The following is a 24325-nucleotide window of genomic DNA, read 5'->3' on the forward strand; positions in this document are numbered from 1 at the left end:
GATTCCGTTTTGTACAATTGTTTCCAGAAAATATTTGCAATTGACCGATAAATAATCTTAAAATGCAAGCAGATTTAAGAAAAACAACTTGATTTTGTCGCTAAATATTCACAAACTACTTAACATGATGAAATGCAACCATATTTTTCTTCAAACAATCTCGCGTGAATAGGTAAATCTAAGAACTTAAGATGTTTCATTCCCCAAATTTTTCAAATTTCCACGCTCATCAATACCAGAAAATTCCAATTGAATAAAACCATTGTTTGATTTGTCGTTTATAGAGCAGAGACAAATGGCAAAAGAGATACAGATTTATTTATTTAAATAAAAAGCTCGAATACATATTTCAGAATTCCTAATAAAACAGAGAAATTAAAACCCTCCGCGCAGGCGCAGAACAAGGTGAAGTGTAGACTCCTTCTGTATGTTGTAATCAGCCAGAGTCCGGCCGTCCTCCAACTGCTTCCCAGCGAAGATGAGGCGCTGCTGATCGGGAGGAATTCCCTCCTTATCTTGGATTTTCGCCTTCACATTGTCAATGGTGTCGGAGCTTTCCACTTCCAAAGTGATGGTTTTGCCGGTGAGGGTTTTCACAAAGATCTGCATTCCACCACGCAGGCGAAGCACAAGGTGAAGCGTGGACTCCTTCTGGATATTGTAGTCCGCAAGGGTTCTGCCGTCTTCGAGCTGCTTACCGGCGAAGATCAGGCGTTGCTGATCTGGGGGAATTCCCTCCTTGTCTTGAATCTTAGCCTTCACATTGTCAATGGTATCAGAGCTCTCCACCTCCAGAGTAATGGTCTTGCCCGTTAGGGTTTTGACAAAAATTTGCATTCCTCCCCTGAGACGGAGAACCAGGTGAAGGGTGGACTCCTTTTGGATGTTGTAGTCGGCAAGGGTTCTGCCGTCCTCCAGCTGTTTCCCGGCAAAGATCAGGCGCTGCTGATCTGGGGGAATTCCCTCCTTGTCTTGAATTTTGGCCTTAACGTTGTCAATGGTGTCGGAGCTCTCTACCTCGAGAGTGATAGTCTTGCCCGTTAGGGTTTTAACAAAGATCTGCATTCCTCCCCTGAGACGGAGAACTAGGTGAAGAGTGGACTCCTTCTGGATGTTGTAATCAGCAAGCGTACGCCCATCTTCCAGCTGTTTGCCGGCAAAGATGAGGCGCTGCTGATCGGGAGGAATTCCCTCCTTATCCTGGATCTTTGCCTTGACATTGTCGATTGTATCAGAGCTTTCGACCTCCAGAGTGATGGTCTTGCCTGTCAATGTCTTCACAAATATCTGCATGATGTATTTCTTTCTTGAACACAAATATCTGCAAATCGAAGCCTTTACAGAGACGGACACAGAGAAATAAGCGTCCTACAATCTATACAGGCTCGTATAACAAAACCCAAAATGAAGATGTATACTGGAAGAGGCAGGAAGGCTATTTATAGTGACTCTACCGATGAGTCTTTGTAAACCATCGCGTAGTTTCTCCGGCCGACGGTGTCGCTTCGGCGAAGGCGCGGGTGAAATCGCGAAGGGTCTGAAAATTGGCCGGGTCAAATGTGGACAACTTTCAAACGGAAATTTCTTAGAAATTAAGAAGTGCGCGTTTGTTTCACACTTTAGACTACCTTTTATTTTTTAATTTAAATATTGAATATAATATTATCGAGGTTGTATGGTCGAATCCCGTAAGGCGCACTTAACCCTTTTTATGGATGGAATCGTGATTAAATAACTATCACTTGCACTTAAGGAGGTGAAAGGGTTATGTCGAATAGAAACAATAACTTATAATTGTAGATGCCTATTTTGTTTGTGATTTGTGCATAAAATAGTTTATTTTGAAAGATAAATAATCAAAGTATTTATATACAATCTTGTTCCAGACATAAAAAACTATCAATCTTATACATTTGGATCTAGAAGATGACTTTTTTCCATGGTTGATATGAATGAGTTTGAGGTTAGCTTTGTTGTTTTTTCTTTGCTTTTGTTCTGCACAGTGAAACAAGTAGTTAGTGTTTTTTTAGGAGGAATGCATGGATGGTTTTATATAGACGGTTTATAAATATATAAATGTGAAAGTTTGCAAAGCAAAGAAAGGAAGCATTAAGCATTTGATGCAGCAATTTTGGAATAGCAACTAATAGTAAGTTTTTTTTTTGTTTTTTTTTTGCATAGAATATAAAATTGAATTTGCATACCTTTTACTCATTACAATGAGAGTTGTTGTTGTCGAGACTCCTCCTTTTTCCTGATAATTGTGTATGGATTATTCTTCATTCTCGAATATCAATCAAAAGAGAATGGTGGTTCTATACGAAGGCCCTTTATTGATTTAACCCTTTATTGTTTTACCTATATCAATTATAGCTTTTGGTAATGTTAATCCTTGGGATTTATGTATGGTAATTACCCAAGCCATGGATAGTGGAATTTTTCTGTGATTACCTAGGGATATTGGTGTTATAGGTATATTTTTCGAGTCATCTTGGTTCAAAGGTGGGCCATTGTAATTATCAAATCGGATAACTACATACAAAGGTAAATCTTGGGGCTTAGAACCAGTTGTGTATACAATATCTAGCACTTCTCCAAGTGATCCATTGACAAGGCCTTCTTGTATCCATAGGTTTGTTGTTAACATTGTTCGTTGGCCTGTACATAGCAAAAGTTCGTGGGGAAGTTGGTTAGCATCACTATCGACATTTGGTTTTATGTGCGTTTTGATTGCAACACTAATTGCAATATGAAGATTTAGTAGTTTAACCATTTTTTTGTTGTGCGTTGTAACTAAATCATGAGTGGAGTATATGTGTATTTCTTTGTCAAATTTATTTTGTTCATCAGTACATAGTAGTTTGTTTGTACGGTTCATTAGTAATTCCCAATCTTGTTTAGTTGGTTGTGCATCACGCATGTTTTGTAATATTCGACGAAAGTCAAATTGATCTTGAGAATCGCCTTGTTGATAAAGTATTGTTTGAAGTGTCACAATTGTAGTGAATTGGTCCCATAAAAACTTGGCATTTGAGTGTGATGCATAGATAGGCTTGTCCATAACAGGTGGTAGTTGTGCTAGGTCACCAACAAGAATGATTGATGTCCCACCAAAGCACAAGTTTTGTTGGTGGGGGAAAGCTTCACGCAATCTGTTAAATCTATTTTCAATAGTATCTTTGGTCCTATGAAGCTCATCTCATCAATAAGGAGGTATTTTATGTGTCTCATATGTTCTTGAAATATTAATAGCAATTGGCCCCTTAGTGGTTGCATTTCTTTTATTGGAATCTTAAGGGCATAATGTATAGTTGAGGCATGTATGTTGAATGCGGCAATTCCTATAGGAGAAACAACAAGGAGCGAATTATAATGTTTTGATGCTAAACTCAAAAGTGCATGTCTACTACAATGTATTAGGTAAGATTTGCTTGTCCGTGTTGTTACTTGTATGATCATGTGCAAGGGTTGGTTGAAGGAATTTTCATTATAATGTTCTTTAATAATGGTAAGTGCAAGTTATTGTTTGAATGATAGTGGATATGGTGGATCATTAAATTGTAACGTGGTTTCTTCATCTTGTTCGTACATCCTATTTATGCTTATGAAATGTTTAGTAGTGTCATGTAAATGTGGCGGAATAGAACATTCACTCCATTTGTTCATATTGTCAAAGTCACGTCTACCAAGCATTTCAAGGACATTTTGATTTCCAGCACCACCAAGCCCCATTTGTGATAGCAACTCCCATTCATTCATATGTACAGTGTTTTCTAGATTTATCTCATTGTTAGTGTCCTCATCCTGTTCATGGTTTTCCTCTATATCAACTATGTGATCGACATGCCACACATAATATTTATTTACATTCATTTGCTTCCAATTTGCAACAATGTCATCTTTGGTGAGACCTATTTCCACTGAAATGTTACGAAAATGCTTGTATAGAAGTAGGTCACTCCAACAAATGTTTCAAACTATTCAGAATCCTCATTTGGAATGGCATAGAATCGAGGAAAGACATTGATAATTGTGTTTTCTTTCCTTTGTTTCCATTTGCACCCTTTGCAAGTGGCAGAAAATGAAAATGATCTAGTGGAATCAATCAATGTTGTTGTTTCCATCTCAAGAGGGCATTGTATGTAGGAGTGTAGATAGTTCAATTGTAATGCAATTTCATTTTGGTTTCTTTTGATTCGATGGAATAGTTTTCTTCCAACATTTAGTGTCATAAATGAGCGACTGCAAACAACAAGCGGTAGTTTTTGAAGCATATGGCATGTCTCTTGTGCACTTATATCACGATCTGCAATGATTTCAGCTATAAATTTGTGATATGCTACTATTGCTTGGTCCTCAATTGCTTATTTTTTACAAATTCGAGTTAACATATCAATACAAGACTCTGATTTTCTTTTTGCCTTGGATGCATATTTCACAATATATTTAAGAACAAGTGATTTCGATACAACTTGTTGGCAATCCATATTAGCTCTCCATATTGAAATCATTTCTGGGCAATGTATATTCAACCTATCATCATTTCATGTAGGGGTATATGTTTTTTTCCTGATTCGTCACATGATAGGGAAGAGCTATCACTTTCGGTCCAAGGAGCTTGGTAACGACACTCTTTAAGGTGACCTAGCTTGCATAGGCATGTTGCCTTGGTACATTTTATGTGCCTTTGAACACAGATGATCAAGTCTTCATAGTCAACAAGTGTATTTCTAGAGAATATCTCACTTGTATTTAGCAAAAAAGGATCTTCTTCCGAAGACCGGTGCCTTGTGTTGTTTCTATCTAATGATGCACAAGGATTGGATGCACTAACATATTTGTCAAAGAATGACTTAGCTATTTCTACAACAACAGGGTTGTCCTAGTCGAGTTTGTCCATGTCTAGTGCATTGTCAAGCCAAATGAATCCATGTATATGTGCAGATCCTCGATGTTGCCATTCATATCTATACCAATAATTTTTTTCACCTAGGAGTTTCTCTATTACTTATTCGTGAAATATTGTGAACCATTGATGCAAATATAGGGATGTTGTATGAGGGTTATTGATAATGTTGTTTGCGCGATCTTTGTTAGTTTGTAGTTTGGTTGACATGCCATTCACAAATAGTCATTGTAAATTTGTCCATTTTGTATCTGCAGAACTTAATGTGAAGAAGAGAGTAGGGGATCCTATTTGGCTGATCATATTTGACAACTCACCATGACACTTGTTCCAATATGAGCGGGTCCCTCTTAAGGAAGAACCAAAATGCATCAATTCTTCTGCTAGCTAAGTATTGGGCATTTGTTGTAAGTGGAAGTGTAGACTATCGATGGTGTTTGGTATGGAATCCTCTACATTTTGTTTGACAAAAATAGAGGAAAGTCCTTTGCTATGATGTCTCATCATTAGATTGAATACAAAATATCGAAATCTTGGATGGCATCCAAATCTATTATCATGAAACCTCATCAAGTGCAACACATATTCATGCATCTGAACTTCTCTATAGCATGGTTCCAATTGCAATGCAATACCATTTGGGAAGAGTGTGGGAAAAGCCATGTCTAGAAGGCCCTCAGTATTGTATTCATTTATTGGTGAAGGGTCAAGTTGTGGCCAGTGAATAAGGCTATCATGTTCATCCATAATTTGCAAGGTATCTTTGATGATTTCTAGTTTAGGGTGACTATTTGGTAATTTAGCCATAAATGATGTTGAGTATGTTATTTCATTTTCATGTTGATCCTCAACAACCATATATTCAATTTCTGTTGCTTCCATTTGTTCATGTTCAAAATCAATGGTATGAAGCATGTTTGAAATGTCTATATTTGTATCTGGTAGTTATGCTAGAGAACATCTATTTGAACATCTTTGTAGTATGGGTCATATTTGATCTTATATTGTAATGCAGCCCATACACGGGCTCTACTTACATAGCAATCATAATGGTCCCCTTGTGCACGCAGCCTGCGAACTATAAGGACATCTAAGTTTGTAATTCTATGTGGGAGATATTTTGCTATTGTTTTGATATCTTGTGGGAAACTAATTGTATGACCGCTATATTTGTATTGTCCTCCATGAGCATGACTTACTTGAACTATTGGACTTACCCGTGCTATGAGCATCTCTTCGACTTGGGTTAGATTTTTTAACTCCTATGGTTGTTTTCCTGGGTCTAAATTATTAGATGTCGAGAATCGATGTCTACCTTTCTTACAAAAATATCTAGTACAAATTGGACCATTGTTTGTTGCATTTGTATGTATTCCAGGGCAGTATTCACAAGATATTGTGCATGTTTGCAAGTCTGATAATGTGTCTATTCTATTGTGAAATCATGTAGAGGCTATTATAAAGTCATTGTTTGATAGTGGGTTGAGATGGTTTGTTGTCTTTTTTTCTTTGTGTTTCATATGACGACGAATACTTATTTCTTCTTTATGGCGAGCATAGTACTCTTGACTTCTTTTACGAGTTTGCAAATTTTGTTTTTCAATTTTAGAGGATCTAGTTTGAGAATTTTGAGGGGTGCAGTTCATCATCTGTAAATGAAATTGTAAGTGTCATTATCAATGGTAAGAAAAAAACTATTATGTACAATTACAAATCATTAATCTAAATGAAAAAAAAGTGTTAATTATATGCATCATGTAGTAAAAAATAATAATTTGAGGAAAGGTAGTAAACACATTATTTTCATGAAAACAATTTAAATTGTAATATAAATAAATGTGACATTCCCTTGACACATATTATAACAAAAAATATAGAAATTTAATATATATATATATATATAGTTTTTGAAATATTCTTGTACATATCATAAGCAATGAAGCTTGCTCTAGGTATTATTATTGTGCATATCATTGATTTTGGACAACAAGTAGGTGTTCTCTGCAACAAAATCTATCTTCTCAACTTTGGTGATTGTTGTTTTCATTCGACCTTGAGCACCTGTTGAATCATTTGCAAATGAGATAGTGAGGATAAATTGCTTGAATAAAGCTTGCTTAATTATAGCCTCAACATTGATCTTCGCTTCTCGGTTGAATTGTAGCATAAATAAATCATTTGCAAAAATTCCAAGGAGGTAGGTGTCTGGTTCTTCAAAAGCAATAGCCCATAGTGTTCCTGTATGATCTGCTACCTTTAGTTGATGTATTTGTAAATGCAATTTAGAAATGTAGCCTTGCACTTAGAACAATTCCATGTCTTATCATCATTTTGCACAACTCTTTTTTTACATTGTTTACCATCTATCTTAAGTGGGAAAGATGGATAAAAAATTGAATTTGATTTGATGAATTGTATTGTTGCCTTTACAATGTATTTAACGGGTTGTTTTGAATACATAGTTTGTCCTTCAATATCATTAATTGTCTTCCTTGTAATTTGTAGGGGCACATCTATAGTTTTTGTTGATGCTGAAATAACATCACCCCTATTTTGTTCAAACCATGATTTTAGTTGTTTTGTTTCTTCTATGCTTGGTTCTATAAAAAGGTGGGTACTAGCCAAAGTGCTTATGACCTTTCCATTATACTCAGTGACTCGTCCACTTTTAATTGCAAGCACAACAACATGATGTGAGTGGTACATTTCTTGCAATTGTGTACCTTCCTTTTGAGTGGTTGGACCCCATAAAGTAACATTAATAATACATGAAGACATATCCATTAGCTTGATGCTTCTTCTAAGAACTTTTGTGCCATCCCTCCTTCTTATAATGGAGCTTGGATCTACACAAATGACTATTCCAATAACATCAACAAGACAATTATTGGTCATTTGCATAATTTCATGTAGAGGTTTGAAAGATAGCTAATGTTTTGGAATGGTAAGGTCGCCGTTCAATAGAGAAACCTTTGAATCATCTTGTAGGCAAATTTCAAGTTGGCTATTAAGTTTGTTGTAGAACCTATTTGTTGGCTTAACAATTCCACCTGATATTGTATGTATAGCTCCAAGTTGAATATTCATGTAATGAAGGTGATAGCCCTGAAAATTGATAGCATAAAATTTTCAAATTTTAGCCCAAAACATTGATTTTCAGGTTGTCACTTATATCCTCTGAGAACAATTCAAGGATTAGGGTTTAGGATTTATTGAAACTTCTTACATTCTTGTGAAGAAAACCCTATAAATGATATATTTTGTTGTTACTTTTTCGCACTTAAACCAAGGGTACCCTTTCCATGAACGGGGCCATTTTATTCCCTAAGGCAAATACTGGTTAACCTGTTCGTGAGATGAAATTTCCTAAGTCAAGTGCATAACTTCCCTATTACCGGTTCCCTTCTAAATATTTAAATGCCAACGCTTATTTTTTCGTAAGTCCAGCAAGTGCTAAACACCCTGATCATCTATTAAAGAATGGATAGATCCAATGGCTAACGCTTCCCCGCGATCAAAGATGCGAGGATTTTAATGACCGCGGCATCACAAGATGATGTCACATGTTATCAGCAGAACCAACAGGGATAGTAGTGCAACCAGTCAAAAGCTTTGTAATACCAATTCGTAGGTGGTAAAGTTTGGTCTACTAACAATCCCATCAATTTGCACGTGCTTAGAGTGAACAAGGATGTTTTATCCTAAGGTAAAAGGTGCTTGACTTTTAAGTCCTGAAGGAGTTAGAGGGAAGTATACAAAGTGGTAAAGATCGAATAGATTGAACGTCCCTCATATTCTCGTAATGGAATTGACGAGGTGGTTATTGACCATGGTATCACGAGATGATGCCATGTGTCCTTGTTTGATCAAGAAGTCTTGCAGGGAGGTTGCTGACAGAGCTAGATCAAAGGATGATATGGTGCTATCCAGTCAGGATTTTGCAGGTCCACAGATACTGTTGGAAAGTCAAACTGTTAAATTGGTAGGAAATGACCGTTAGATTTGCCAAGTTAGATGAAATCTGCGGCTGTGTTTCAAATGGGAAATTTGGAGGGATTTCTGGAGGCACCATTTGTAGCTCGTGGGAAAGGGCAAAATGAATGGGATTCAGACTTGTCGATTCAAGATTGATTTGCCTGTCAAAGATGATAGCTCAGAGATGTGAAAGGATTTGGATAAGCTTCCAGTTCAGGTGTGATGAATCACGAGTTCTCTGATGAATTCAAGGATTTTCTTGTCGACAAAAATCCTAAAGCAGGAGATTGTACACTGAAAAGAGGAATAAGATCAGAATAAAATCATTCACATAAGGTAAACGCATGGTAGTAGAAAAGGAGTGATGGCCTAGGAAATGGTGGTGACTTGAGTTATAGGCATAATTGCTAGGATCCGTAGTTGACAGGTTGAGTAGAAGATATCAAAGTGATGATTCTTCACATGGATTATCACGGTCATTTTGAAAGGAATTTATGGTTATAAATTCACTAGGCAGATGATAAAATGGGTAGAAACAAAATATAAGTTTTTTCATCTTTTTGAGAACAATTTTTCATCTGTAAGAGGATGGTGTTCAAATAGAACTATGAATAGAGTCGTTGTGTATTTTATGACACTAGATGGATGATCTTTCTCTGGTTTGACATTGCTCATTGCCAGAGGGGATGTGAAATCTCTTACTCTGCATTTCGTTGGCAAAGTGGTCCAAGAGGGAGTTTGTGGGGAACTGAAAGAAGGATTTGTTCCAGTGAGGACCGGTAGCCAGTCATCTCTGCAACATCAGGGAAGTTGCAATGCCTTCTCAATAAATCCTATTTGCCCCCAAGTTCCTCTTTCCATTTTCTCTGATCCGGGGCATAAAGGCTGGAGATTTTCCTTTAATTTGGAGGAAAAGTCTTGTTTCATGTCGGGATTTGTTTTCCTTTTCAGGAAGAGAAATGCTATCGAACAGAATGAGCATCTTAGAGTCCATCTAGAAGTGTCTAGGTGATATCGGCATGGCTCAAGTATTTTTGTTTCTACCAATAATCAGTTGGAAATTTTGGTTCCACCTCATCACGGGCGCCAACATGCGGATAAGGAATGATTTGTAACAAGAATTGTGTACAACCTTTAAGGCTCAATTTTGTTGACAAGTGCCTGTTGGCCTAAAACTTGTCGCTCCCTTGTTTTCTATAAAAGGGAATTCAAGGCCATTAGTTAGGGTCTGATTTTTTCTGAGAAAGATCTCTTTTCTACAAGGTTAGGTCCAAAATAGTTCTAGAGAGTCATAGGAAATAACATGGACTGTAATGTTATTTTGTAGAGCAAAATTGTAATAAAATTGTTGCAGTTTCCCCTTTTCAAATGGGTCACTCTGTATTTGAATTTGTTGGCTATCATCTGATAAAAGATAGCTCATAATATTAATGCAAATATAGTTTCCTAATCTTTACTCTCATGTGTGTGATTTTATCTTCTTTTAAGAAAATGGGATCAAGGGTTTCTTTTGTTTACTGCATTGTTATGATGTATGTACTCTTTTATTCAATGCTTTAATCCAAGGGGTTAATAAAAAATGCTTGAATAAAATTACAGAGAAAATAAGGCTCACCATAGGATTTGATAAGTAGTTTAGATAAAGGATTATAAGCAGAGGAATACTGTAAGGCATTATTATTTCAGGCAAGACCAGCTATTAGATGAAGTTTTATTAGATTTTCAGCATCACTTTTCATCGACTCTATATCTCAAATGAATAAAGCACTTGTATTAGCTAGCAAATCTCATTAGGTTATCAGTTTTCTGGTTTTATCTTCTTCATGATCTCTCAGAATAAATCTTATAAACAATAAGAACAATCATTTGCTATGATTTATGTATTTTCTGAAAATAGTCCCACCATCTCTCATACTCCAGGTTAAGGTTGAGGTTCACTGAAGGATTTTCCATCTTTTAGCATTCTCCCTTTTTGTTGAGTTTTATTAATGAGATAATCTGCTTTGTTTTCAGTAAATTCCTGAATATCCTTGCGGAGAGAAAGAAATTCTTATTGAAGGGATCACCCTCCCTGGTTTTGCAGAGCCTAAAGTGCAGGAGGACCCTTTGTCCTTCTTATTGTTGGTCCAATCCTGATAGATATTGATAGTTGGAGGTGGCTCTCCATAGATATTTGGAGGAAATTAGCTTGGTCTTTGCCCTGTAAGCAGTGTAAACCCGTCGTCTATTTTTGGGAACCAACAAAAATTGGCGACTCTGTTGGGGATGAAATGTAAAGAATCTCTGGTTAAGAAATATTTTCTTAATATACTGTTGAGATTTCGCCCACAGAGTGAAGAAGTTTCTTAATCTGTCCCTTGTTGGTTTGAGTCAATTCTCATAAATGTCGTTAAGAATTTGTTGTAGTTCTTGTTCTATAAAGAGTTCAGTCTAGATCTGTCCATTTTTTAAGATTATGTCTAATACCTCACGATTGTGAGTGGCAACTCTGAGACTCTAAGATCTATGAACCAGTGTATGTCTACTTGAAAGAGAACCAAGAAGTTTGCAGGAAGAATGAAGTAGATTTGAGCTCTTATGATGAAGTACTCCGACAAGTTGATGATAGAATCAGTAGCGTCTTTTGATGTTAAGGAAATGTGGTAGTCTTGTGTTGAAACAAATCTGACCTGTGAAGAAATTTTAGTTGTTTGAGTATTGGTCCTCTACAAGGACATGGCAACTCTATCAAAAGATCAGGGTTAAAGATTTGAAGGAGTGAAGGTGATTTTGCAAATCCCAGGTTGAAGAAGGCAGCGACATTTCCAGCATTTCTAGGTATTTAGATTTTCATGAGCCAACTATTTTTTCATGAAATTTGTAAAAAATGTGTTCCCTAAGTAGTGAAAGAAGCACTAAGGAAGGGAATGGTAGTGATTATTTCACGTACTCCTGTGATTTGATTATAATATTTTTGTATAAGATTAGATGGAGTATGTTTTGAGCCTTATAATGAAATAGTTCAAGAGATAAGGGAATGAATGAAAATATGTATCCTATGATTGCATTTCCTTTTGAAAGGTCAAGAACAAATGAGCAATCTATGTCAAGTCATTGTATACCTTTCTTTAGGGAAAGATATAAACCATTGAACTTTGATGGTATCCAAGGTTTCCCAAATCCTTTTCCTGTAGGGGTTAGGGAACAATTACTAGCGTTTAATGGGAAAAAGTTAGAGTCAACATGACAACATTTACAGGAGTTTTCTGAATTAATGGAAGATTTTGAAATAAATCAAGAAGATGTTTACATGAAGTTATTCATTCAGTCTTTGAGGGAAAATGCCAGAGACTGGTTCTCCTACATGCCAGTATGTTCTATCTCATCATGGGATGAGTTGAAGGTGGCATTCATGGAACAATTTGGTGAAAGAATTGATCCAAGCTCTATTATGAAAACATTCATGGACATTCAGAAAGAAGAAGATGAGTTAGTACCTACTTTTAATCTCAGGTTTTCTAGGGCATTGGATAACATTCCTAGCAGTTACAAACCAAATGATGCAGTATGCCTAGTTGTTTATTTGGCTGCATTTTAAGAGGAAGAGAGTTATTTGCTAAGAGATAAGGATCCTAAAATCTTGCATCGGGCTTATAGGATAACAATGGAGATTGAAAACAATTTGAAATATGGGATCCCTAGGGGATACCTATTTGCAAAGGTATATTATCCTAAGATGATAGGGTTTGAAGTAAAGCATGAATATGAAACAAAAGGACCATGTCAAGGCTTTTATATTCCTACTGATTACACTAGCCCTGTTATTTATTATGATATGAACATAAATGTGAGTGAAGAGGACTTGTCCCAGACAGTGGTTATTCCTCATATTGATGAAGAAGAGGCTAATGAGAGAATGTCTAACATATTAAATGAAGAGACAGATATGGCGTCAATTACTTTATTGAAGGACAACAACAATGATTTTTCCAAGGAGAACACCTCACAAGAAATTGGTTTGCAGTCTTGCGTTTTAGATAGATATGACAATGAGTATGAAGAATTGGAATTTTTTATGTCTAAAGCGGTTGTAGGTTTGCACGACTATGATAATAAAAATTCAGATGATGAGGTACCATCAGTTTTTGATGAAAAAAATTGTGAGGATTGTATTATTGGGTGTTGTTCCAGTTCAGATTCTGAATCCTAGTTTCCTGATAAGCCTGAAGATGAGACCAGGAATAATTTCAATGAAAATATCAATGCATTATTTGATGAAGATTCAGATGAAGATCAATTAGTGCTCTGTTACAATATTTTTGAGAAGTGTCTTCATGTTATTCTTAACCCTTTATATGAAGAAACAAATTAGAATCTGGAGATTATTGCATCAACTTCTGAAATAGAATATTGTGAAGATGAAGGTGCTATATCTAATTCAGAGGTAAATAACATTGAACGGTTTTCCCCTGTTGCTGATATTGTTGACATTAGATTGGAAACAGAGCAAGAAAATGAAACATATGAAGAGATCATCTATGATCCTTTCCTTCCCCTTGATAACATCTTACTGGATATGATTAATAAGAAGGAGGATTATTTGGAGAATCCTCATTTTAGTAGGCAAGTTGATAATGCAAAAGAGGCATGTATTTTCAATTATGTGCCAAAATATGAGATTTTCCTTTTCCAACAAGATGATGTATTTGCAGAAAAGGATATTGGTTGCAGTCGGGGTGTGTGTTATATCAAGCACATAGCATATATGTCGCAAGATTGCAGATGTACTATATCATTGCACAATTTTTAGGTTTTCAATAGTAATTGCAGTGATAAAGTTAAGCATAGTGGACAGATACAACTAGCCAGCAAATTTGAAAAATGGTCTTCCACTTATGTTATTAGATTATATTTGATCCTTTCAAAAGAAAATCATGTTTATGACAAAGGAAAACAAAAGTTGACATTGGTAGATGGCTTTGGGCCATCACACTTGGTCTAATCCTGTAGGCCACAAGTGAATTGGGATAGAGTGGTTTACTTTGACTCTATGCCCAATGGAGTTACGAATAAATTCCCTCTTAATTGTCTATTCATGGACAATTTTGAGGTTCTACTTTTCTTAAAGTAGTTGTTATCCATGATCATTAGTTAGGTTTGCTTTGTTAGTTTAGTTTCTTTTGTTGAAATTACCCTGTCCAGGTAATTTCTTCATGGTCTGCCCTACAGTTGGTCTTCTTTACACAAAGATTTTGGTCTCTCACTTCATTTATGAGAAATGAGCGTCCCCAACTAGAGCCACAGATAGCCCTGAAAATTGATTGCATAAAATTTTCAAATTTTAGCCCAAAACATTATTTTTCAGATTGTCACTTATATCCTCTGAGAACAATTCAAGGCTTAGGGTTTACGATTTATCGAAACTTCTTACATTCTTGTGAAGAAAACCCTAGAAATAATATATTTTGTTGTTACTTTTTCCCACTTAAACCAAGGGTACCCTTTCCATGAACGAGGCCATTTTATTCCCTAAGGTAAATACTAGTTAATCGGTTTGTGAGATGAAATTTCCTAAGTCAAGTGCATAACTTCCCTATTACCAGTTCCCTTCTAAATATTTAAATGCCTGCACTTATTTTTTCCTAAGTCTGGCAAGTGCTAAACACCTCGACCATCTGTTAAAGAATGGATAGATCCAATGGCTAGTGTTTCCCTGCGATCAAAGATGCGAGGATTTTAATGACTGCGACATCACGAGATGATGTCGCATGTTATCAGCGGAATCAACAAGGATAGTAGCGCAACCGATCAAAAGCTTTGTGATACCGGTTCGCAGGTGGTAAAGTTTGGTCTATTAATAGTCCCATCAATTTGCACATGCTCAAAGTGAACGAGGATGTTTTATCCTAAGGTAAAAGGTGCTCAACTTTTAAGTCCTGAAGGAGTTGGTGGGTAGTATGCAAAGTGGTAAAGATCAAACAGATCGAACGACCCTCATATTCCCGTAATGGAATTTGTGAGGTGGTTACGGATCGCGGTATCACAAGATGATGCCACATGTCCCTGTCTGATCAAGAAGGCTTGCAGGGAGGTTTCTAATGGAGCTAGGTCGAAGGATGATATGGCGCTATCTAGTCAGGATTTTGCGGGTCCACAAATAGAGTTGGAAAGTCAAATTGCTAAGTTGGTAGGAAATGACTGTTAGATTTGCCAAGTTAGATGAAATCTACAGCTGAGTTTCAAATGGGAAGTTTGGAGGGATTTCTGGAGGCATCGTTTGTAGCTCGTGGGAAAGGGAAAAACGAATGGGATTTAGACTTGTCGATTTTTCAGGATTGATTTGACTGTCAAAGATGATAGCTCAAAGAATTGAAAGGATTTGGATAAGCTTCCAGTTCAGGTGTGATGAATCACGATTTCTCTGATGTGTTGGTGCCCAAAACCACAGATTGGAAAACCTAAAGATTTGCCAAATCCTTAAGCAATCCAATCAACCTTGGCCAACGAATAGGGATAGTCAAAGACTAAATCCCTTTGCACTTTAGGCTCCACTAAACCTAGGTGGGTATACCTCCCCCTCTCAAGCACAACAAGAGTTATTTAAAGTGGATTTAAACTTTGCTAAGACAACTCTTCGCAAGAATGGCAATAATTTCCTACTACTGTTGAGTGCTTTTATTTGAATGCTTTTGAAATTGAAAACTGAATGTAAAGGTAATTATGTATAAAGGTTGTTGTATTTTGGAAATAAAATGCTTTCAAGACATATAAGAAATATGCAATAGGTTAGTTCAAAAGGCTTTAGAAGAATGTTTCTCTCTCAAGGACCTTATGCATATCAAATCAGAATCTCAGAGAATGAATAACAGACCAATTCCTCTATCCAAGAATATATATGATACTTTGTAGACAAATAACTTTATCAACTCAAGAGACAATGTTAATAATCACTATAAAGGTTCAGTATGTGTCACATAAACAATAAGAACCCAATCTCATATTTAATGTAACAACATGTGATTCACATTATAGCAAATCCTTAAACAGATTTATCAAGAGGACAAAGAATATTTCATTAACACAGAAGTATACACTATATTTGAAGTAGAAACAACGAACCTTGTATACTAATCTTTGAGAAATGACATCACACAAAAGCTACACTTGGAGATACTTCATTACAATTTTCTTGCACAAAATGATACTTCTTCTTCCAATAGACTTCCCTAATACAAATGACTTTTAGTCCTTACATCAACATGATGTTCTATGAAAATCTCCTCATATCCCAAACAAAATTACTCCCTATAAGTATGTCCATGAAAAGGAATATATGAAAGGACACACCCTTTCATACACAAGAGGGAGTTACAGACAGTTGCATTCCCAAAGGACACACCCTTTGGTTTGAAAAAAAATTACAAGTAATAACCCTAAAATCAAACTAAACAAATGCTTTAATAATGTTCTTTTATTTTCTTCCTTGATGAAGCTCCTTCGTAAATCTTTAAATATTCATTATCTTCCTAAAATCTCCTTCACATAAGATAAACCAATCAAATCCCTTGGTTTGAACATTTTTTTTATATTGCATATAATGAGAGAAGACTATTACAAAAACATTTGCGGTTTTTCAACCTGGACAACAGGTCCAACCTTCATACATTAAACAATTTTACCAAGAAGTATAGACAGAGATGTAAAATAAATTAATACATATAATATGTTAATCCCTGATTCTAAAAGGAGCCACTATACGACCATGTATTGTGTCAGTTATCCTCAAGGAATTTGCTCCTACGGAGCATCCATCCATGTAGTCCAACCTCTGGGGCCCTCCATCCACACAACTTGTTTTCCATCAAGGAGTTCTGTGAGCATTTGAATCTGATCCTGGATAGGGTCTCTCGCTCTGACCACCTCTGCTCGTAGGGTCTCCAGAGCCAGATCCACCTCTTTCTTCCCTTTGAGTGTCCTCTTCCATTTATACCCGTTTTCCATCTCATGAAGGAACATCCTTGCATTTCCATCCTTTATGAATCTGAAGAACTTGTTATTTTCTACATTCATCGTTATTGATACCTGCAAGATAATTCAATGAAGGGCGAGTCCACGAAAAGACTCATTAAGGGCCCTACTTGATCCCTGAAATTTATCTTCATTTCTTAATTTCCAAATGTGTCATAAAATCTCAAAAGTAAGAATATACCAGAAAAGGTTAGTGTCATTTTTTAGATCTTTAATATATCCAATTATAACATCAAGAACAGTAAATTGAACAGGAAATTGAATACCAAATAATAACCAGATTTCTTTAGCTATGCTACAGTAAAAAAAAATATGTTTAACTGAATCAGGAACCCTGCAAATATTACAAATATCACTGTTGTTATGATCTTTTATGATTGGTAACTTGTTTAAAATCAACAACCATTTAAAAGATTTCTCTTTAGGAGCAACAGGGCTACTCCAAAGCCTATTGAACACTTTTTGCAATTGTTTAATTGAAAAATCTGTAGACCACAGCTTGTTAGCATGGGAAATTATTGCTTCATCATAAGTTAAGGTCTTATAAATAACACTAGTTTTAATATTAAGAACTGAGATGTCATTATTCCACAAAAGATCCTTGCAAAATTCTATATCATTATTGCATTTCTTAGGCAAGAGCTTTTCACATGCTTTTTGTAACATACTATATGTGTGTTTATGTGAACTCGGAAGGTTAAATTTAGTTCTAAGGGTATCCCATTCTAGAAGCCTATCATCCTTAATAATATCTTTAAAGCAACAGATGCCTTTTGCCGCCCATGCTTTAGCAGAGCACCCCTGAGTAAGGACCAAGGGTTTGGATGAGTGTAAGAGGTTCCACCAAATAGATCTAGTCCCATGGATAAACTCATTGTTGCTGACTCTAAAATTGCTGATGAAGGGCTTAATACTACTCCAGGCCTTCCAGATAGATTTGAAGACATTGGACCCTTGTACTGATACCTCGAAGTCTCCAACCACAAGGTCACAGAAAGGGAGGGATTTCCAATTTTTGGCCTTCTTTGGTACGGCCTTCAATATATTATTCCTAACCAGTACTTTCCACGGTTCATTCCCATCAAGAGCCTGGAAGATCCACTTTGTTGTAAGAGCAATCCCTTGGATTCTCAAATCCTAAAGTCCTAGCCCTCCTAGGCTCTTGTCCTTATGGCACCATTCCCATTTAACATAATGGATCTTCTTTTTACCTTTTCCATCATACCACAGGAAATTCCTGATGCTTTTTTGTATTTCTAGGATTTGGTAATTAGAGAACATCCACACTGATGGCTAATAAATGTTGTAAGAAGATAGAACTTTTTGGCAAACCTGCATTCTCTCGGCAAGTGAAAGATATCTATTATCCCATCTGTTAAGGGTTTTTTCTATTTTGGTTTTAATCCATTGCCACATTTCTTTGAGGGATGGGGATATTGCAAATGGAATTCCTAGGTACCTGACAATCTTTTTAGGACCTCCCCATTGAATCCCAAATTGCTGCAACAAATTCGGAGGCTGCTTCTCCCATCCAAGCATGGTAGATTTACTTTGTGAAACTTTAGCTCCTGAAATTTCCCCTAGAAATTTGATTTTACCTTCTAGGGCTTCCAAGTTATGTTTGCTGATATCTAAAAAGAGTGTCGTGTCATCAGCAAATTGTGCATTGATCAATTCTTCCCCATTTGGAAGTAGGATTCCCTGAACTTTAGGAGAGATAGTAGAGTCTCTAAGAATGTAGAACAGGGCATCGGCTGCAATAACGAAGAGAGCAGGGGCTAAGGGGCAACCTTGTCTAATGGACCTGCCTAGAGAAATGTTTTGAGTCAAGGATCCGTTAACTTCAACCTGAGCTGAAGCATCTTTGAGCAAAACCATAATCCATTTGCAGAATTCTGCTGGAAAACCAAAAGCTTCTAACATAGTCAAAATAAATCCCCATTCTACCCTGTCATGAGCTTTTTCAAAATCTAGGAGAAACATGGCTGCATTTTGTCCTGAAGTCCTTACCCATTCCATGGACTCCCAACTAGTAATTACATTTTCCAGTATATATCTTCCTTTGATAAAACCTGTTTGAGTGGAACAAATAAATTTAGGGAGAATGTTTTCCAATCTAATTGCTAGAGCTTTGGCCAAGATTTTGTAGGAAATGTTAAGGAGTGTTATCGGCCTCCAGTTTTTGATAAGGGACTTGTCCCCATCTTTAGGAAGTAGTTTGATAATCCCACTGTTAATTTGTGTAAAGCGGAAAATCGCAATCGAACCCTAGTTGCTCTCCCCTCTTCCAACTCCGAGGAGAGAGAAGGGAGGTTGCTAGGGTTGATGGTTTTCACTTAGGGGAGACTTTACATTCAAAAGAGGGGTTGAAACCCACAAGATCCAATCCCACGCAATGCAAGATTGGATGCTAATGAGTTTCAAGGGTTAAGACAACAAGGCTACCCTCTTTTGTAAAGAATGTGCATAAGAGAATTAAGCTAGGAATGCATAGAAAGTGACAAAGATTCACTTATAAACTGAGATAGGGATATAGGATGAAGCTGCGGACCTGGAATTAGCAGTAAAATGTCGATACAGCGCTATCCTGCAAATTTGAGCAAAAGTTGACGGGACGATGGCGCCCGGCGCCACGGTCCTCCGAAAAATCCGCGAAACGAAGGGGGATCTGTTCGTCTCTGCACAAGGATTCCAGATCTTCAATTTCAGCCGCGTACCTGCAACCTACACACAGAAAAGCAAAGACGATTGGGGGGTTAGGGATTAGGGGTTTGCCTTTAGGTCAAACCCCGGTTTTGGAATTAACCAAGAAATGAGAAATGTTGTAAATGTAAATGTATGTAATGTAAAACAAGTACTAATACCTTGTTGTAAGGATGTTTGTATCCTTATGTGCGAAGGTATAGATGTTGTTGTTTGTTGTATTGTTGTATGTAGCATGTAGTAAGTGATCTCCTCTTCAATGGTTGAATCCTTGACTTGAATGCAACACTTAGCCTTGAATGGAGACTTGGAATGAATGCTTGAATGCTTGAATGCTTGAATATAGTTTCCACGCTTTGTACACATATCCTCTTCATGCCAAATGAGAGAGAAAAATGTAGTTTATATACTTGCCAATTAGGGTTAATAGACTGATTTTCCCGACCTTAGGCCGACCAGGAAAGTTAATTTTCCAATTTGCAAACAAAAAGACCCGAGACCCCATAGGAGACCGGGCCCAAAATAGGCCCAGGGACCAGGGCGCTGGGCGCTTTGGTCCCACCTCCCAGGACAGCAGGGTGCAAAGGAGGTTCAGGCCAGAGTGCTTGAAAAATGCAGTTTTTAGTGTCAAAAATAGGTTTCGAGGTCTCCATTCAGGTTGCGTGTTGCGTCGCCATCGTGAAGACCGAAATGCAGTCGAAATTGCAAGTGTCGCAATTTTAGGATGCTACAATTTGTTTCCCTAGAGAGCCAGTGCTAAAGGCCTTAGTGTAAAGCTCATGTAGGTCATGACTCACCCAATCCTCATTGGCTTTATAGAATTCTATCGTCAGCCCATCTAGGCCTGGGGATTTGTCATTATTCAGGTTCTTAATGGAATTTTTTACTTCTTGTAGAGTGATGGGCCCTTTTAGTGCCTGAGCATCTGCTTCTGAGATTTTAGGAGGAATAATCCTTCTGCACTTTTCTCTTGCTTCCCGGGAATTAGCAGATTCTTTGGATGAGAAAAGACCTTTATAGAATTGGAAGAATGCCTCCTTGATATCTTCCAAATCCTTAACTTCTCTGTTTTCTACCCAAATCCTTCCAATTTGTTCTCTACATTGTTTTTGTTTTAGCATATTAAAGAAAAATTTGGATCCTTTGTCCCCAAATTGCATCCAATGTGCCCGAGCCCTGATTATGGCCCCTCTAGTCTTAGTTTGCTGATGTTTTCTGAGTCTTATTCTGGCCAAGGCTACCTCATGGGTAAGTTCAATATTGCTTGGGTTGTCTTGAATCTTAACTTCACACAGGTGGAAGTTTTCAGCTAGATTTTTCTCTTTCCATCTAAAATCCCTTGCTTTCTTTTGCCTTATTGTTTGAAGACTTGCCAGCTATCCACATTTTGGTTCCATCTTTCCACACAAGATTTCAACAATTTATTCCTTTTGTTAAACATCCTAACAATATTAATTGCACTCAACACATCTGTATCTAAGAGAAGGCTAGAATTCAAAAAGAACTTATCCTTTGGAGTTTCCTGGCTCTCAGGGTAATCCCTAAGTCTAACCTGACAAATGATAGGATGATGATCTGAAAGAGTGGTGGGAAGAACTGAAACAGGACTGCCATTATTGCCTAGGTCAAAGAAGAAGTGGTCTTTATTAGCATAGAACCTATCAAGCCTACAAAAGATCCTGTGCTTCCCACTCTAGAGGTTGCACCATGTATACCAAATTTCAGAGCTATCTTTCTTTTTGTAGAACAGAGGGTCAAATAGTTTTTTCCGGTTTTTCATTCTTTCCCAGTTAATTTTCTCCATCCCTTTCCATTCCAAAGGCTTACCTCCATGCTTGTCTTCCTGAGTTTCAACCATATTAAAATCACCTCCTACTAACCAAGGGATATCTGGCAATGTGGCTATCCAATCCCATAATGCAGTTCTATCCCTATAATCACTGGGGGCATAAATGGAACAAATTCCAAATCTGAATCCATTATTGTCTAGGGACACCCAGACCGCTTTGTTACAAGGTGAGCATCCTTGGCTTACTATGCTCTCCTTCCATCTAGGGTTGATAAGAATGCCAACACCTCCTCTACCTCTGTTATGATTTGAGGATATCTTGATAGAGTCTTTCCATATAAAGTCTAGGTTGACATCCATGGTAAATTTTACAGCCTTGAGTTCTTGTAGCATAATGAAGTCTATATTCTTATGTTGATTGACAAACCTTCTGACCAATTGTTTCCTATCTAGAGATTCCAAACCCCTAATGTTCCAAGAGATGCACTTCATCTATGATCAGGGTATTGATTTATTCTTTGGATGCTTTAAACTTGTTAAAGCATCTCGGGAGGTCTTTCTTCTCCTCATTAATCCTTTTATTTATGAAGCCTCTATTTTTGGATCTTAGAGGCCTACCCCTTCTTCTCTTAGGGATTTCCTCGGGACTTTCATTATCCATAGTCCACTCTCCTTCATCTCCTAGACACTCTTTTCCCTGGTCTATTTCAACTACTTCCGATTCCTTCCTAATGATCTCCTGACTGGGGGTCTCCGGGGTCTTAGCACAAGACTACAAAGCCTTCAAATTATCTGGGAGGTCTAGAGTAGAAAAATAAGTACCATCAGCCTTAGGGTCAGCAACAATGATCTCGATCACATAGGACTCTTCAAGCTCTACAAACTTCTTGGGGGGAATGACAGAGATTGAGTCAGGAATGGGATCAGATTGAGAGGGGAGCACAACCTCAGTGGTGAAGGGAGGCTCCTTTGATGGAATCTCCTTGAATGAGACATCCATGTCTGCCGAACTTCTGTGAGAAGTTAAATTTATCAACTTGACCTGGCTCCCTCCCAAACTTAGCTCACTACTCACACCGACTCTATCCTTAGGGTTATGAACACCAAGGTTATCACCACTAGAGATTAGGCTAGAGAATTTCATTTCCAGAGGGACCTTAAGACCATCATCTTCCATAGGAGATGTTAAGTTGTTGTCCAGATTAGTCTTATTAGTTAACTCACTAGGACCATTTGCCCTAATTTTTTCCAATGCTAATTGTTGTGCATTTTTTCTTCTTCTTTTCTTAGGGTTTTTCCCTACAATCTGAAATTCCTCTTGCGTATTCTCATTTATCTGCTTTAAAGCATTTGAGATTGCAGAATGAGGGGTGAGGGGAACACCAGAGCTATCAAAATTGAACATTTTTCCATCTTCCAAGGGTTTAGAATTTTCCCCTTTTAACAGGTTATTGATTTTTTTACTTATACCTTTGAGCTTATCCATATTCGGGATCCTTTCATTAACAGGTGACGGGTTGTCGGATTGATTGCGAGGCCTATCCGAGCCCTTAGTTTTATTAATAATCGGGCAATTCATGCGGATATGCCCTTCTTTCCTGCATAAAAAGCACTCATTCACCTCACCAAGGATTTCAATAGGGCAAACCATGACTTCTTGTTCAAGATTAATATTAACCGTTTTGGGGAAATCACACCCAGGATTAAGTGATAACAAAACCCTAGCATCTAAATGAGGAATAAGCGAGGATGAGTTATCAACCTGAATAGCTTTTCCTATCGGTTCCAGAATTTGGGGTATGAATTTCCATAAAAGCGGAGGCACCTCTCGGATTAGAACCCATCTAGGGCACGAGAGTGCAAGAATTTATTCATTAACCGCTTCCGGTGTCCATTCTAGGGCACGAAATGTGCATTTCCCAATAGACTAGTATTGTTTATTAAGCACTTCTTTCTGCATTTTATGATCTTTAAAAAAAATAACAAACAATCCTTTTTGAATGAGTCTACAGAACGATACCAAATAACCTAATTTAGCATTCCAAACGTTCCTAATCCAATCATCAATGAATTTACGAGCAAGGCATTTATCCAAATCCACAGTAGCAAAGAAAATTGATGTATCTCTAAGTCTATCCTTTTCCATATTAATTTCTTTACACATTAACTCATTAGGAGAGATGGAGATAGATTCCTGGGCCGAGTGAGGGTCCTTACCTTCTCCATAGGGGCTGCCATTAGAGTTTGAGACAAACCTCACACCTTCACTGACAGAGGGATAAGATGAAGTAACCGCATCCTTGAATGACTTAGGTTTAAAAGGGGCACTGATGTTAAGATTTGCAGCGCCTTCGGAGGAGTTCTCCATTTACTGGCATTAATTGCCCACACGAGGGGAGGTAGAGAGAAGCAACGGTGAGGAGGAGGCCCTGCACACAAGACAATAAATGATCTTACCTACATGGGAGGCCCGTGTACAGCCCCACGCCAGCCCCTACGGCTTTGCATCTGAGGTCCAAACCCTAGGTCGAGACGGAGTTGCCTCGGAAACTTGGTTTGAACATTAAATATATCTCACCTTCAATTAAGTTAGAAAATATTATTTGCAAAATCGATCAAACTCTTATTCATAGGATATAAATAATTTACCCTAAAGAACATTTTAAATATATTGACTTAGGGTAAATAGCATATGAATAGATTTCCTCATAACACCAAAATCCATTTTAATAAATGCTACTCATCATTTTACCTTGGGTAAAAAGAAAATAAGATACATTTTCTCTTTTAACAAAATAATAATCACACTTTGATTCCTCACATACAGTATAAATATTTACCCTAACATGTATTCAATTAAGTGTTTTTAGGGGTAAAAATATTTATAAAAATACAATATAATATCCACTTTGGTAATAAAATGCTTTCAATGATTTTCAATATGT

General features: G+C 37.1%; 1 protein-coding gene across 1 annotated transcript in view; it reads right to left on the reverse strand.

Moving 5' to 3' along the window:
* LOC131077374 (polyubiquitin) overlaps positions 1-24325 on the reverse strand; it is a 297730-nt gene that overhangs the window by 154622 nt on the left and 118783 nt on the right. The window contains exon 2 of the mRNA XM_059219876.1: positions 383-1306. Within this exon, the coding sequence (XP_059075859.1) occupies positions 383-1306 (924 nt within the window). The remainder of the gene's footprint in view (positions 1-382; positions 1307-24325) is intronic.

This window comes from Cryptomeria japonica, chromosome 4 (assembly GCF_030272615.1).
Source record: "Cryptomeria japonica chromosome 4, Sugi_1.0, whole genome shotgun sequence".
NCBI classification, from domain to species: Eukaryota; Viridiplantae; Streptophyta; class Pinopsida; order Cupressales; family Cupressaceae; genus Cryptomeria; species Cryptomeria japonica.